We start from the raw sequence: 14,278 nt of genomic DNA, 5'->3' as shown, positions 1-14,278 counted from the left end.
ATGACATCCCAGGGTGGGGTGTGCGTGGGCGGGGAGTATTTCATTTGTCAACGTAATTTTGCCAATTCAATTAATGCTCATTTAATGCAGAGCAGACGGGCCGGCCGTAGAGCATACACATTGGCGTACAAAGGCCCACGGACAACGAAGTGGGCAGCTTAAGTGGCCGCAAATGGTCTGTCATGCAAACTCAGTGGCAGATCCACGATGACTTTTTCTAGGGGTCCAAACTCTCCCGAAGTGGGGGAATCTAAAAAACGAACTTTTTCAATCAAAGTTAGCTACTCGTAACCTTTACCATTGTCTGAATGAACCTCCAATCTAAACGTAAATTATTTTCTCTCATTTTAAGGTAATTAATTGTTATTTCAATATTACCCAATCCAAATTCCAGGAATTTACAAAAAATATACAAAAATTACATTCTTGCAAAAACCTATCAGAATTTGATCTCCATTTACCCCACCCATGCTTATCGCATTTATGTATAGTTTATATACGTCGCTGCGGGCCCTCCAGACAAACAATGGAAATTCAAAAGATTTAGATGTTTATGTTAATAATGCATCAACTGAAACCAAAATCAGCTGATCCCCTCATGATGGTGTTTATTCAAAGCGACTGATTAAGCATTTTAATACTCTATTAAAAGAAGTAAGGAAACTAGCTGCAGCAAGAAGTAAATTTACCAGATAAATCATTTGTATCTGGTTTTAATTTTTACACAATTATATTCCAATGCAGACTTATTATTTAAAACAACAAAGCTAACATTTGTTCAATAAGTATTTCGATCATTTCTATGGGTTGTATTCGGTATTATTTCCCATATAGACTTCTGGGAAAGGCTACAGAGCTTTAAAAATGAAACAATAGTTTGAGGGGAAAGAGGAAAACAGACTAGATCTATCCTACTGCTTATTAAGAATATGTATACCTCATGGGTACAAAACGATGCACATTATTTGTAATTAAACTAACAGAAAAGGTAGAAGATTAAGAAAATTATAAGAAAAACTTTCTATTAAAAACAAAAGAATTTCAAAAGAAAATGAACAAGATAATTATTTTTCACTGACAAGGGAGTAGACCAAAGAATAAAGTTCTACCTATTACTTGATAATCTCAGCAACCTCGAGATCATCAAAAAATTCCATAATAAGATTTAAATTACAGCCAACGGCCGGCGAGTGCAACACAATTGAGCGACACTCAAAATCGCCCCACAATTGAGTGCGACATACCCATATGGAGCACTGCTCGAAGGTATAAAAGCGGGAGCAGCCCAGGCCACAGCCAACAGTTTCCATCGAGCAATCACTTCCCGAGCAACCCTCTCAGAAAGCAAAAACAAAACGATTCCAGTATGAAGAACGCTGTTGCCATCCTGTTGTGCGCCCTCCTGGGACTGGTGAGTTTCAACTATGCGGAACTTGATTGCAGCCACTAATCTCCTCGTTCCCGGCAGGCCTCCGCCGCCGAGTACAAGGTCCGTACCGCCGAGGATCTGCAGAACGCGCGCAAGGAGTGCGCCGCCAGCAGCAAGGTGACCGAGGCCCTGATCGCCAAGTACAAGACCTTCGACTATCCCGACGATGACATCACCCGGAACTACATTCAGTGCATCTTCGTCAAGTTCGACCTGTTCGATGCGACCAAGGGCTTCAAGGTGGACCACCTGGTGGCCCAGTTGGGCCAGGGCAAAGAGGACAAGGTCGCGCTGAAGGCCGACATCGAGAAGTGCGCCGACAAGAACGAGCAGAAGTCGCCCGCCAACGTCTGGGCCTTCCGTGGATTCAAGTGCTTCCTGGGCAAGAACCTGCCCTTGGTGCAGGCTGCCGTCCAGAAGAACTAGGATGTGCCGCGCTGTTTCACGTCAATTCTAGAACCGCAAGAACAAATCGCCAACGATGCGGAACTTTCCAGTTGAACTCCGCTCAGGCTCTGCAATCCTACAATTGAAATAAAACCATATAATAGTGCTTGAAGGAAGATCGTTCTCTTTATTTCGCTGCCACACACGCATATTTATAGATCTGCAGGGCTGGAAATGTGTCTTCATCCGTGGGGCAGATTGACGTCGTATCCTCAATCCCAAAAACCTTGTCCCGCCCAAAGGAAAGGCATTGATAGCTTGTTTAATTCGATTATATTTGTCATCATCTTTTTCAGTTCAGTAAAATTCAAGTTCTTTTCTTTACTCATATATTTTTTTGAATATATAAATTACGCAATTTTTTATCTATTTTGTTGATTTACTTCTTTCCCAAGAGTCTTGTGTTCTTTTGATTTTTTTTTTTTATTATTTTCTTCCTTCTTTTACTTGATTTTGCCATCTTTTAACTTCTTTTATTATGGTTTGTGGTTTTCTTTTGCGTTTCTTTTATATATATTTATTGATATATATTTTTTTGTTTTTCTTAATCAACTTCTTGTTTTTCATATTCTTTTTTGATTTTTTATTTGAAACTTAAAATGTGTGAAAAAGGGGTGTTTGGTGTTGGGTGCTTCAAAAAACATTATAGCCAAGTCAAGATATTCGTTTTTCCATGTTGATTTTTATTCTTATCGAAGTCTCTTCTTTTTCGCCTCTTTTCTTGCTGGGGATGTATTCTTATTGAAACGATATTTTTTCTGGCGCTTTCTCTTGTGAATGTTTTCTCTTTTTTGTTTTATTTAGCAAAGAAGTTTGGCAATAAAATAATGTTTTTTGAAATAATATTTTAAAAAAATCTGAAATCAAATATTTATTGTATTAAAGAAGAGTGTCGGTAAATTAAATGAAGGCGTTATTATTCGTCCCAAAACGATGCGGATGAATACAAGGCATTCACTTGAAAGGGATTGAAAGTCAGTCAGTCATGGAACTCGCTTAATATATATTAGATACCCCATTAACAAACTATATAGCTACCCCCAAGAGTATAAATTCCTAAACTAGCTGATAATATTACTTCGATGTTGAGTATTTATTGCTTTCAAATTTGAGAAACACTTGCCAGGGAGTACAAATGATTTAAAATGGAGAGCAAATAAAAGTGTTATAAAACCAGAACCACCACAACAACTTTTAAAATATCTCAGTAAAAATTTCTTTAAAAAAAGCTAATTTAATCCTATTTTATTTATTTGGTTGCCTAGTTATTACTTTTTCTTAAAGGAATTCCTTAATCTACATAGTAATTATGCAGAAAGAGGAACTCAACCCCGTAAACCAAACCTCGAAAACAATAACCAGTTCAGGTAGATAGCAAGCAGTCTCGTTCGTTTGGGTATTTAGGAGATGAGTTCAAAATTGTGAGCTTACCTTACTAAGGTTTTATTAAAACAATAATCAGTATGGAGCGTAGTAATTGGCGCGACCACGGTAACCCCTTCTGAAACGAAAGACAGACCGGGATTAGCTGAATCCAATCGGGATTAGCCACTGCCCACTTACATAGCGCGTCGGGCGCCTCGGAAGGTGGAGTGACAGCACGCCCGGGAGACACGGGCTCCTCGCCCCCGGAAGCTGCCGCGTGCAAACCGATTTGTGGTTGACAGGCCAGGGCGGTTAGTGCGCTTCGACATCACCTGAAGTTCAAAGCAATCATGGATTAGAATATTGTCCATAAAGAAAATGTATTTCATTAGTCAGCACCCTGTCAATTATCCACTACTTTTAGGGGTTATACTTATATAAACCCTACTTTCAAAAACGTGGTAATGTTTCTGGGTTCTTTTTAAAGCAAAATCGAAAAATGTTGGTGCCAAAAGAACATTAAAATTATCTAGCTTCAGATCCGAACATCTTGATTATACACATAAGGGCTAAAACCCTAGGTACTATTGGTATTCAAAGTTAAAAAAGTAAAAGTGAAACCCATCCTTTAACCCTATAAGTAGCGGGTATATGACAGTCTGCTCTTGATATGCACCTTTATTTGACGACCTCGGAAGAGGGTTTCGTTCATGGCCAGGGCCGTCTCGACGAACTCCTTCGACCCGAACTCGATGTATGCAAATCCCTTTGGGTGACCGTCCGCCTTGTTGCAGAGTATGGTGACGCGGTTGATGGTACCGCAGCCGTGGAAGTGGGCCTCCAGTTCCTCGGCCGATGCGCCATAGTCCACATTGCCCACGTAGACGGACCGCGTGTCGATCTCCTGCTTCTCCTCGAGGGAGAGCGGCACGGTGGCCAAGCCGGTGGTCGACCCACCGGCCATTTGTTTGTCCACCTCCGACTGCATCTGCTTGATCTTCTCGGCCTCCTCCTCCATCTCCTTGACGCGCGCCTTGATGGCCTCCAGTTCGGGGTCGATTTGCATGCTGCCCTCCTCCTGGCGTCGCGGAAAGATCGGATTGAAAGGAATTCGGATCGTATTAGTGGGTAAACGTCCAAGGAACACGGCAGACAATGGACAATGACAGTGGAGTGGTGATGCGAAGCGACGCTTTGAAAATGGCAGCCATTGCTGCGGCTTTCGCCTTTGTATATCCCCCAAAAGCTCGGCGAGCTTTTCCAGGGAATTCGGCGGGCTTTCGCAGGGAGGCCAGAAACTGGTTTTTGGCCATGGCCAGCGCATCGCATCGCCCTGCATCGCCGACTGGCCCTCTCAACTCACCTCGTTCTCTGTGTTAATTTCAGTCTCCTGCTCGCCGTTCGTCTCCTCCAACGACTCCAAGAGCTGGTCCTCGTTCAGTGTGATATCCTCGTCGGCCATGGTATCTGTTTGGTTTTGTTTACGTTTGCGTCGGCTGCGAAAGCTCGGTTTTGATGGCGCGCAAGCTTTCGGCGTGGGTCCGAAGAACGGCAGTTATCGTAGCTGTCAATGAAAAAAGGGCGGCGAAAGTGAGCACAAAGAGAGTTGAAGACGTGAAGAGAGCGACCGAAGAGGGGCGGCATGCAAATGCAGTGAAAATATTGGCATTCTACTCAATCGAAGTGATATGAGGTTGGTTGGGAAAAGCCTATAGACTAGGGTTCAAATTCACGTTTGCCTACATTCCATTTAACCCACTATGCTTACGATAAAAATATGTACAAAGAGGGTGCTCGCTCTGCTGACGTTGAGTTCGCCCAAAATGGCCGCTGCGTCGTGGAAAACACGTATTCTCAATCCTTCTTTTTCCGGTGGAAAGTCCAACTTTTCGTAGCCTTAGTGGTGTGATTGCAGGCCAGACCACGACGGCATTTACTTTTAGTGTTTATTATAGACTAATATTTACAAAAAACGAGAACGCACGTAAATTTTTTAACAGATTTGTATTCGCCTCGTTTCTAGGGATGATAGTTCGGTACAGTTTTCGCCTCGATATGCTTTTTGAAGTTGATGTCGTGCTATCGATAACTTACGGTGGCTAGAACTGAACTGTGTTCTTAAGCATCGCAACCAATAAAATCGAGTAGATCAGTGCACAAACAAGCGCTTCTATTTACAAAAAACTGTTTATATAAGAATATTTTAAAGTTTTAGGCAAAATAAGTGGGTGAAAAACCTATTTAAAGTTTAACTTACGAATGATAAATTGACCTTAAGCATGATTAAATTTTTCAATTTCAATAGTAAACCATTTTAAGTATTTTTTTAAAAGACGCAAGGGTACACAAAGAGGAACTGTTTAAAAAACCAAACGTCTGCATGATTACAGAGAAACAGGAAGGTTACAATCTATGTATGTGTTGCGCCACATCACGACATTTTCGTGTCCTTTTCAATGCTGCTGCTGCTGCGGCACAAGTGTGAACAAGCCCTTCATTTTGGAGCAGTTTATGTGCAAGCCTTGTGAACACACTTTACGCGATATTAAGTCTAAACACGGCGTATAACCAGGAGGAGCATGTCCGATTCTGAGTACGAGGAGACGGAGTACCTGGTTTTCGGGGATTTCAAAAACCACGTTCAGGTGCTGGCACTACTACTTGCTAGCTGTAATTCCGAATAACTATTATGAATTTGTTTTTATTTACTTGAAGCCGTTCCAGCTCAACCACGAGGACGCTGCCATCAAGGTCATTGGAATCGAGAGCGATGCGCCCATGGCGGAGGTGAATGGTAGTATCTACCGAGGACGCTACGAGCATTCCGTGGGAACTAACGTGTTCTTCGAGAAGGAGAAGGACAATCTGGCCAGCGATCCGCTGTTCGAGTCAGTGTGCCGCCAGCGGTACCAGTACGTGGACAAGTCCACCAAGGTGATATCCTTCGAGCGAGTCTACGTCGACAACTTGCACCAGGAGGCCGAAAAGTCGAGCAAGGCTGAGGAGGACGAACAGGCGGAGGCCAAGCCGGAGTCGTTAAAGTTGAATATTACTTATAAGGAGGCGATCAACAAGTTCGGGGAGGAGCATTAAGTAGAGTGAACTGAATGAAATCGGCAAAAGAATTTCGATACTCAATAAAATCACTCCCCACATCATGGAGAGACCAAATACGGTGACGGAATCCGCTTTAAACCTTCGAGGTTTCCTTGCAGAGTATCAGACAAAACTATCCGGAGCCCCTGACGATGAGCCCTTCTTCCTGCAAACTAACCCCGTGCTCGTTGACGTGGGTGATAGCTGTTCCCTGGACTTGATAGAGTCCCCAGATGACAGCTCGATTGCAGTCTTCCAGCCCGGCACCGACCAGCTTCGTCCAAACTTTGTCCAGCCCTCAAGAGATCAGCATGTACCTTCCACTTTTTTGGCCCTGACCCAGCACAAGGCTAAGTCACGCAAGTGCGCCTTTGGCCGCACCCAGTACACGCACAAGCTGAATCCACCGCCGAGGGACTGCTCCGATCTCCAGCTGGATGCCTGCGAGCTGGAGCTAACCGTACGTATCTACCGACCACCAAGGGCCTACCACAGAGGATTCAAGGTGGAGATCCCCGTGTTCGCCGAGGAGTACGTCTGCCTGGGCAGCAACTATCTGACCGAGTTGCGTGACAAGATCAGTTGCGTTTGTCGTGGCAAACGCTTTGTGGACATAAGCCACGAACCGGATGCTCCGTTGCCCGCTATCGACACAAATCCTGGATACTTCTTCATCAACGACACGTTTTACAACGATAAACGAAATCCGAATAATCCCGACTATTCGCAAACCGTATTGAAGTGGGCAACGAGAGCGAACGGAGTGAATGGAGAATCGCTGAAAGTGGAGAATATGGAGGGCAAACGATTCATCGACCTAACCGTCAGTCCGGGATCGCCGCTGCACTACCTGCACCACGGCAATTGCGAGCACCTGTTCGTCATCTCACAGATCGAGGTACTAACGCCGCGTAGTAAACGCCCAGATCGTAGCCTTTATCCTTATCCTCACGCCTTTAGCACCTTCAATCGCAGAACATGCTACATGTGCGGCATTCGCAGCTACAGCTTCATTGTAGAACAGTCCCGACGACAGCTGCACGACCCCTCCTACCTGTGCCGCAGTTGCTTCCTCAGTTTCTTCTACGTAGATGGTGTGAAGGTGGGTCAGTTCAAGGCCTATCGCATATACGACCACGCGGAGGACGAGGAAGAGGAGCGTAAGGAAGGCGAGGTGGTCGTACTAGATGAATAAATCTGGAACTGGAATTTGGAACTTCATGGAAATTTCCGTCTTTATGAGCAAGTCATGTATAATTTCCCAGAATTGGTTTAAGTTTTACAAATAAAACAAGCTTTACCAAATATTTGTTTGATAATAAGAATAAATAAAAAGAGTAAACACCGCCTATTTTATAAGTTATTTGCGAACTTCATTGACTGCAAGACCGCTCAATGAGTTGATTGATATTTTATTCTTTTAAAATATTCGTAGATAGATTTAAATAAAATACATACACATTGCAACAAGAGTAATTGGCATTGAACAGATTCGATTGCCGTAAAGCTGCCTAAATTCCATGCAATCTAGATTAGCAAAATGTTAGTGTCCAAGTTAGGAATACAAAAATGCAAACAACGTAAATAGTACAATACATCTGGCTTAAGACTAACGTTAATACATATATATATGCAATAGTTCGATTTTTACAAAAATGTGAGGACTCGCGCACTGCGTGTAGAGTTTAGACTTGACCAAGACCCATGGAAAACAAACCAATAGACTAATTATGGCCAATAACAGATTTTTATCCTAGACAAAGTACTAGTACTAGTGGTACTTAGCAGTACAATACAGTAAAAATGGGCGCACTGGGACTCCGGCGTGCACGTGGTAAGAGATTGTGCGCTTAGTTACTGGGGCGTAGAAATGCATCAAAAACATATTGCCAATCCGACCAACAAATATCATTACGAGTACCTGCAGGCTGGGATTCGATTTGCCCGGATCTCTTTGGTGTACGCGCTCGCGTTTACTTCCGTGTTAAAGCTTTGACCAGCGGGTGCTCGGCGGCGGAAGGCGGGCGCCTAACTCTGGAACACCAGCTCCCGTTCCACCGACAAGTACTCCAGCATCTGCGCCGGCACTGGCAATTTGGCCAGCTGCTCGCGCGACATCTGGCGCTGCAGGACGCGGCGGCACAGGTCCTGCAGCTTGGGCATGTTGGCGTACCGGCTCAGCGGGTACTTAAGAATCACCGGAAACGGCGGCTGCATCTCGTTGGGGACCTTCACGAAGCACACAAAGTTGTCGTTGGTGCAGCGATGCAAGATGTCCTCAATCATCTCTACAATCGACTCGTACTTGAGTTCCTCGAAGTGCCAAAAATCCTCTCTAAACTCCAGCCGATAGTGCAGCGTTACGTTTACGATCCGGAAGCTCAGTGTGAACTGGGATCCGCTGGTCTCCGAGTCGCGGACCAGGAACGACCCAGTCGGTTTGTCACTCAACTGACGCTGCGAATCGCGCCTGGAGATCTCGCCCCAGTACCAAACTTGGCTGAAAACAAAGAAAATGAGTCACCGACCGTTGAGCGTTCGAAAAACACGGCGCTTACTTGATCATCTCGGAGCAGGCCTTGTACATGACCTGGTTGGGCAAGTGGGCGTCCTCACGCTCCAGCCACTTCTTCCGGATGAAGCGCAAATAGTCGTGCGTGAATGGCAGCGTGGGTTCAGGGCAGATGGCCGGCGTGAGGAACTCGTAGGTGGCATCCGTTGTCCCACCGTCGTCGCAGTCGCCCATTGAGTGCCAGTTGCGCAGCGAGCTGAGTCCCTGGCCCACCTTTCTGCGGAGTCGGGCAAACACGTTCCGCTTGTCCTTGTCTTTGTCGCGCCTCCTGCGCAGGGTTCCCGTGCTCATACCCCCATTGCTGCAGCTGGCCATGGAAGAGTCCGCTGTCTCAAGGACGCACACCTCGTTGTTGTTGTTCTGGGACCCACTGCTGGACGCGGATGCGGACACAACCAGCGCCGAGTCGGACTTCTTGCGCCTGGTCAGAGAGTGGAACCAGCCCCTTTTTTCCTTCTCCCTGTCCTTGCTGGAGTCACCTCCTCCAGCGCGCTCCTGGCTCCGCTGGCTACTGTGGCTGTGACTCTGGTCGCCGTGGCTCATTTTGGAGTGGGATCGGAACGAAACGGCGTTCTCGTGGCGGAATCACATCATTGATCTAATTCGGAGTCGTGATTAATGCATAACTGCATTGATAAGAACTTTGTTTTCGTTGGTAGAGTACACAAGAAGTGCCTTATCGTTATCGGTCGTGCATATGTACCTCGTTGCTATCGATAACATAATGGGCTGTTTGAATGTTTTGATCTCTTATGCAGGATTTTATTTTTCAATTATTCATTACCTTAAGGTAGCTCCCCATTGTTGTAATGTTTCGTCCTGCTCCTAACAATAAAATAAGAAATATATTTGTGAGTTAAGAAAAATAAAAATATCGATTGAAAGTTAGCGAAATCGAGTTTAATCCCACCCCTAGGCTAGAAGGAGCATTTTTAGTTGGGGAATTTGTTGTAAATAAGTGCCTTGCAGGATCATGCACCACTCTAGCATGAAGGTGGACTTGTCCAACTTTTTCAAGGACGAACGCCGGCAGTCGTTGGTTTTCATCGATGCAACATGGCAAAACATCAAGGACGTTCAGGATCATATTCAAAACCTCTTCAGTTTGGTATGTGGTCAAAGAAAATGTACGATTGTAATATAAATAAGATTGTCTCCTGCAGAAGGACATTAGCCTACTGACCACAGACGGGTGTTTTCTGCCCCCGAGGGAATCAATAAAAGTACTTAAATCCGCCGAGGGACTAAAGTGGGTGAACTAACTCCTATTCCAGGCGAAAAAGTCAACGATTTCATTTCTTTCAGGGCCTTTCGGTTCGCTAATCATGACAGGGTCTCCTTCGTAAGTCCTGCTCCTGTGAAACCCAGCAAAAAGCGCAAGAATCGCTCCGCCGAAGAAGGCTTTCACCTAGATGCCTCTACTCCCCTCCGCCCATCAAAGCGTTCGAAAAATCAAGGCGACAAGAAATGGATTGAAACTGCGGCAGAAACATCTCTTCTAAAAGCGGAGGAGCAAGCAATCGAGACTCCTGGATCTTTGGTGGAGTCAAAGCGATCCAATAAGAAAGACCAAAACAAAAAGACGCCTGAAGCTCATACAATTTCATATGCCACTGAGGAGGACCAGGGAGTGAATAAGAAAAAGCGTTTCAGAAACAAGAACCACGATAAAGCGTCTGAAGATCCTTCGCCAACACTTCACTTGCCAGCTGCGCTGCAAGAGGAAGGGACGCCCGCTCCTTCGAGTAAATCCAGTTGCACTCACCTGGAGATAAAGATCTCAAACAAGAAGAGTCACCCGAAATCGCCTGCGTTTGAGACAGACAAATCCACCGACATGGAGCTGGAGAAAGCCGAAGAGGAGGAAGCATCTGTTTCCACTCGTGAACTTTCCAACGAAAAGACCCTCTCAGGATTTCCTGAAATTACGTCGGAAACATCCCATTTAAAAGATGTGGATCAGAAGAAGCAGACCCCCAAAAAGCGAAAACGTTCCAAAAACAAGAACTCTTCGAAACAGTCGGAGACTTCGGTCAATACTGCGGAGCTAACGGAGGCCCATTCTCGTCCAACGGTTAGATTTTATTGCCCTCTCTTAGAGCTAGACCCCAATATTCCACGCGTATTCGAATTTCCAAAAAAAAAAACCGATGTTAAAATTTTAGAAAATATATTACTTAAACCCATTGACTTAAACCAAATGGCAGTCAATGGCAAAGAATCATCAACCTTGGAATCTAAGACCTTAGAAGATGATGATTCGACAGAAAAAATACGCCTCGCATCCCTACATATTGAAGCTAAAGAGACTCTTCCAGAGGAAACGACTGGTGAAGCAACCCTGCCCAAAGACACATCTGAAATGGAAACAACTTTGCCCGACGACACGTTTGAGGCGGAAACTACCATTCCAGAGGACTCAATAGAAGCCAAATCCGCTTTAGCAGGAAATTCGACTGAAATTGAACCAGCTTTTGCAGGCAATTCGACTGAAGTTGAACCAGCTTTTGCAGGCAATTCGACTGAAGTTGAACCAGCTTTTGCAGGCAATTCGACTGAAGCTGAAGTAACCCTTCCGGGCGAAACCAGCGAAGCTGAGCCAACTCAACCTGACGAATCTACTAAAGTCGAATCCATTCTACCGGACGACACTACTGAACTCAATGAAGCTCGTCTAGCAGAAACAACCAAAGACGAAAAAACTTTGGCAGACGAAGAGGAGATATCAGAGATTACAAATATAGTCCAACCCGATGATATAAAATACCCACCAGTACGCATTTGTGCTGAAAGTTTAGAGTCCGATTCCGATGACGATGTGATGGTTGTAGATGACTCTAATATGGATATTTCAGACTCAGATTCAGAAGTGGAGTCAGTTCCGAGTAAGACAACTAAATTATTTAATCAGTAATTATATATACAAATAATTCACTTTGTAGTCCCGAAAGATAAAGACACCTTAGACATCATTAAGGACCTGCTGCAGAGTGCAAATCCTTTAAATAGCCTGCCAACCAGAGGCGATACGGTTATGTTTAAACTGCAGAAAATCAAGGGAAACGAAAGCTCAGGAACAACCGAGTTTATCGCCGGAAACTGCACCTACGTCAACCGCCGTACCAAAGTCGTTACAGTGGAAACTATCAGTAAGTCACCATAGCTACGGCCAGCAAATCCAACCGTAACATGCAAATCGTTTTCAGCCTGCCCCCCCGGAATCGGACGTATATTAAACCAATATTGTATGAAGGGCTTAGACGAATCTTCTGAAGTAGTGGGTTCTTTAAGTGTTCATCTTAGAGACATGCTAGAGGCAAAAATCATTGTAGCCACAATCGAATGATTATGTATACATTATTGTGTTCTATTTCCAGGTGTTCGTATTTGTATATTATTTAAAGTATAAACGATTAAACAACATTTAGATGTACGAATTTATGTTTTAGCTGTCTATCTCTACTTGATGTGCTCCTTGATCTTCTTCAGTAAGTCGTCTGCCTCGTCTCCGGTCTTTACGCGCAGAAGCAGCGAAGTGGCCTTGCTGTCATCTGGAGTGGGCACGCAGACCATCATTACGTTGTTCTTGCCCATGCGCTGGCAGGGTATTCCCTCGCTTAGAATGAGGTTGACGAGGATATTGCCCAGATTGGTATCAGCGCGCACTAGGAGTTGGGTCTTCTCAGAGTCCTTGACTGGTTTCAAGTACAACGTGCCCACGCCGCGGTCGCCAAAGTCCTTGTCTTTTTTAATGAAAACCTTACACCTCTTTGAGTACACAGCATCATCCTCTACGACCTGATTGGAGACGAAAGTTAAGTTAACTTTCCATCAGCTAAAACACTCTGAAACCAATTCACCTGTTTGAACTCCACTTTTGGCGGCTTGTCTTCTTCATCCTCCGCTTCTTCACTGGATGGAGCTGCTGCTGGCGGCTGAACGTTTCCGAAGGAAAAAGGCTTGGCACTGCTGTTGAAGAAGAATCCCTTTGCGGCATCTCCTCCTCCTACTTCAGGTGCTTTCCCAAAGCCTGCGAATAACGAGGTGCTTGGCTTTTCGTCGCTGCTGGTCTTTAGTCCAAAGCTAAAGCCATTAGTCTTGGGTGGCGAAAGCACAGGCTCGTCTTTTTTGGCGGTAGTGTCTTTTGCTCCAAAACTGAAGATGCTGGGCTTAAAGGTATCTTCGACCTTGGCTTCTCCAGCTGTGCCGAAGGAGAACTTCGGAGTTGTGGATGTGGTGGTCGTTCCCCCACTGGTGACGGTGCAATTGGGCTTCTTGGCAAAGGGCGATGTGGGGCCGCCTATCGGGGTGCTGGGCTTGCCGAAGGAAAACGTGGAAGTCGGCTTTGAGGGTGAGGATGTACTGGGCACGACCGCAGTTGGTACTCCAAAACTCGGCAGTGCAGGAGCAGTCTTCGTGCTGTTGGTTCTGGCGCTCTCCTCGTCCTGTAGCTCCTTAAGGTGTTTCTCGTAGTTATTAAACACTGGCGTCAGTATACAATAGGGACTCTTGTCCATGTTCTCCTGCAGGAACTTCATGACGGCCCGATTTAGTTCGGCCACGCTTTCTCGGTACTCGGAGCTCTCAGAGGTGGATGTAGAGGCGGTGATCGCTGGCTTGCTGCTGCTGCTAAGCACCGACGTCTTGGGCTCGCTGTTTTCCTTTTTCGACTCTGATATGTTGCCAAAAATCGAGGAGGTCGACTTGGCGCCATCGGTGGTACTTGTTGATTCCTTGGCCGTAGAAGAGGACGGGGCCGTGCTGCTGATGCTGGGTGTGCCAAAAATGCTAGAGCTGGCCGGCTTGTCGACCGCACTGGAGCTCATTCCGAAGGAGAACAGGGGCTTAGCAGGCTCGCTAGTGGATGAGAAGGCCTTACTGGTGGTGGCTGCTGGAGCCGGCAGACTGGCGAGGAACGAGAACGGGGAAGCCGCCGCTGTGCTTGCCGCCGGCTTTCCGAAACCTGAAAGGAAAAGCAGCATGAGAAAGTAATGTAGATCCAGAATGCATCCAAAACCCACCAGCGAATCCGCTAAACACGCTCTTGGGCTCCGCCGGCGTGACCTCTGCGCCATCCTCGCCAGCGGCAGAGGATCCACCGGCAATCTTGCGGCGCGCCTTTTTGATAACGCGTGTCTTCAGCTCCTGTTCGCTGGCCGTGCGGAAGGTGCCGCGCTCCTCGGGCTCCTCCTCCTGGTCCCAGTTGTCGTGGTTCAGGTTCGAGGTGGCCTGTCGCTTGCCAGCCATCTTAATGGAGTTATTCAATTTCAAAGCGAATCCCAGTGAAAATGCAGAAAAACGAACGAAATCCACACCGCGTTGCCTGCCAGTCGATAAGTGCTATCGGACACTCTGTTGTCAAGCGCAGT

The 14,278-nt window shown here is 45.8% G+C and overlaps 7 protein-coding genes across 9 annotated transcripts; 4 read left to right on the top strand and 3 right to left on the bottom strand.

Moving 5' to 3' along the window:
- Nucleotides 1–1,255: 1,255 nt before the first annotated feature.
- On the top strand, nucleotides 1,256–1,988 carry LOC108029707 (general odorant-binding protein 99a). The gene is made up of 2 exons (XM_017102181.3): nucleotides 1,256–1,411; nucleotides 1,469–1,988. The coding sequence occupies exons 1-2, from the start codon at nucleotides 1,367–1,369 to the stop codon at nucleotides 1,853–1,855; spliced, it is 432 nt and encodes a 143-aa protein (XP_016957670.1). The 5' UTR covers nucleotides 1,256–1,366; the 3' UTR covers nucleotides 1,856–1,988.
- Nucleotides 1,989–2,130: 142 nt separating this feature from the next.
- On the bottom strand, nucleotides 2,131–4,747 carry LOC108029706 (polyadenylate-binding protein 2). Of its 2 annotated transcripts, none has more exons than XM_017102177.3 (5): nucleotides 4,605–4,747; nucleotides 3,918–4,319; nucleotides 3,440–3,573; nucleotides 3,308–3,377; nucleotides 2,131–2,733 (listed from the first exon to the last, which is right to left on the bottom strand). In XM_017102177.3, exons 1-4 carry the CDS (start codon nucleotides 4,701–4,703, stop codon nucleotides 3,335–3,337), a joined length of 678 nt encoding a protein of 225 aa, XP_016957666.1. In that variant the 5' UTR covers nucleotides 4,704–4,747; the 3' UTR covers nucleotides 2,131–2,733; nucleotides 3,308–3,334. The 2 variants fall into 2 exon arrangements, with proteins under 2 accessions (XP_016957666.1, XP_016957669.1); XM_017102180.3 differs by having other exon boundaries at nucleotides 3,308–3,374.
- Nucleotides 4,748–4,798: 51 nt separating this feature from the next.
- Nucleotides 4,799–6,420, top strand: LOC108029687 (uncharacterized). The gene is made up of 3 exons (XM_017102143.3): nucleotides 4,799–4,934; nucleotides 5,632–5,886; nucleotides 5,957–6,420. Exons 2-3 carry the CDS (start codon nucleotides 5,821–5,823, stop codon nucleotides 6,332–6,334), a joined length of 444 nt encoding a protein of 147 aa, XP_016957632.1. The 5' UTR covers nucleotides 4,799–4,934; nucleotides 5,632–5,820; the 3' UTR covers nucleotides 6,335–6,420.
- Nucleotides 6,399–7,688, top strand: LOC108029685 (snRNA-activating protein complex subunit 3). Of its 2 annotated transcripts, XM_050887079.1 has the most exons (2): nucleotides 6,399–7,235; nucleotides 7,298–7,688. In XM_050887079.1, the coding sequence occupies exons 1-2, from the start codon at nucleotides 6,399–6,401 to the stop codon at nucleotides 7,499–7,501; spliced, it is 1,041 nt and encodes a 346-aa protein (XP_050743036.1). In that variant the 3' UTR covers nucleotides 7,502–7,688. The 2 variants fall into 2 exon arrangements, with proteins under 2 accessions (XP_050743036.1, XP_016957628.1); XM_017102139.2 differs by having other exon boundaries at nucleotides 6,399–7,688.
- Nucleotides 7,689–7,729: 41 nt separating this feature from the next.
- Nucleotides 7,730–9,589, bottom strand: LOC108029686 (uncharacterized). The gene is made up of 2 exons (XM_017102142.3): nucleotides 8,896–9,589; nucleotides 7,730–8,837 (listed from the first exon to the last, which is right to left on the bottom strand). The coding sequence occupies exons 1-2, from the start codon at nucleotides 9,450–9,452 to the stop codon at nucleotides 8,366–8,368; spliced, it is 1,029 nt and encodes a 342-aa protein (XP_016957631.1). The 5' UTR covers nucleotides 9,453–9,589; the 3' UTR covers nucleotides 7,730–8,365.
- A 231-nt stretch (nucleotides 9,590–9,820) lies between these two features.
- Nucleotides 9,821–12,342, top strand: LOC108029505 (coilin). The gene is made up of 5 exons (XM_017101789.3): nucleotides 9,821–10,017; nucleotides 10,073–10,158; nucleotides 10,215–11,794; nucleotides 11,852–12,058; nucleotides 12,116–12,342. Exons 1-5 carry the CDS (start codon nucleotides 9,883–9,885, stop codon nucleotides 12,253–12,255), a joined length of 2,148 nt encoding a protein of 715 aa, XP_016957278.1. The 5' UTR covers nucleotides 9,821–9,882; the 3' UTR covers nucleotides 12,256–12,342.
- LOC108029506 (nuclear pore complex protein Nup50) lies at nucleotides 12,253–14,267 on the bottom strand. The gene is made up of 3 exons (XM_017101790.3): nucleotides 13,931–14,267; nucleotides 12,770–13,872; nucleotides 12,253–12,707 (listed from the first exon to the last, which is right to left on the bottom strand). Exons 1-3 carry the CDS (start codon nucleotides 14,154–14,156, stop codon nucleotides 12,369–12,371), a joined length of 1,668 nt encoding a protein of 555 aa, XP_016957279.1. The 5' UTR covers nucleotides 14,157–14,267; the 3' UTR covers nucleotides 12,253–12,368.
- Nucleotides 14,268–14,278: the final 11 nt, after the last annotated feature.

Source organism: Drosophila biarmipes, chromosome 2R (assembly GCF_025231255.1).
Source record: "Drosophila biarmipes strain raj3 chromosome 2R, RU_DBia_V1.1, whole genome shotgun sequence".
NCBI classification, from domain to species: domain Eukaryota; kingdom Metazoa; phylum Arthropoda; class Insecta; order Diptera; family Drosophilidae; genus Drosophila; species Drosophila biarmipes.
The sequence above is the reverse complement of the archived record's forward strand: the minus strand, read 5'-3'. Positions and strand labels throughout refer to the sequence as shown.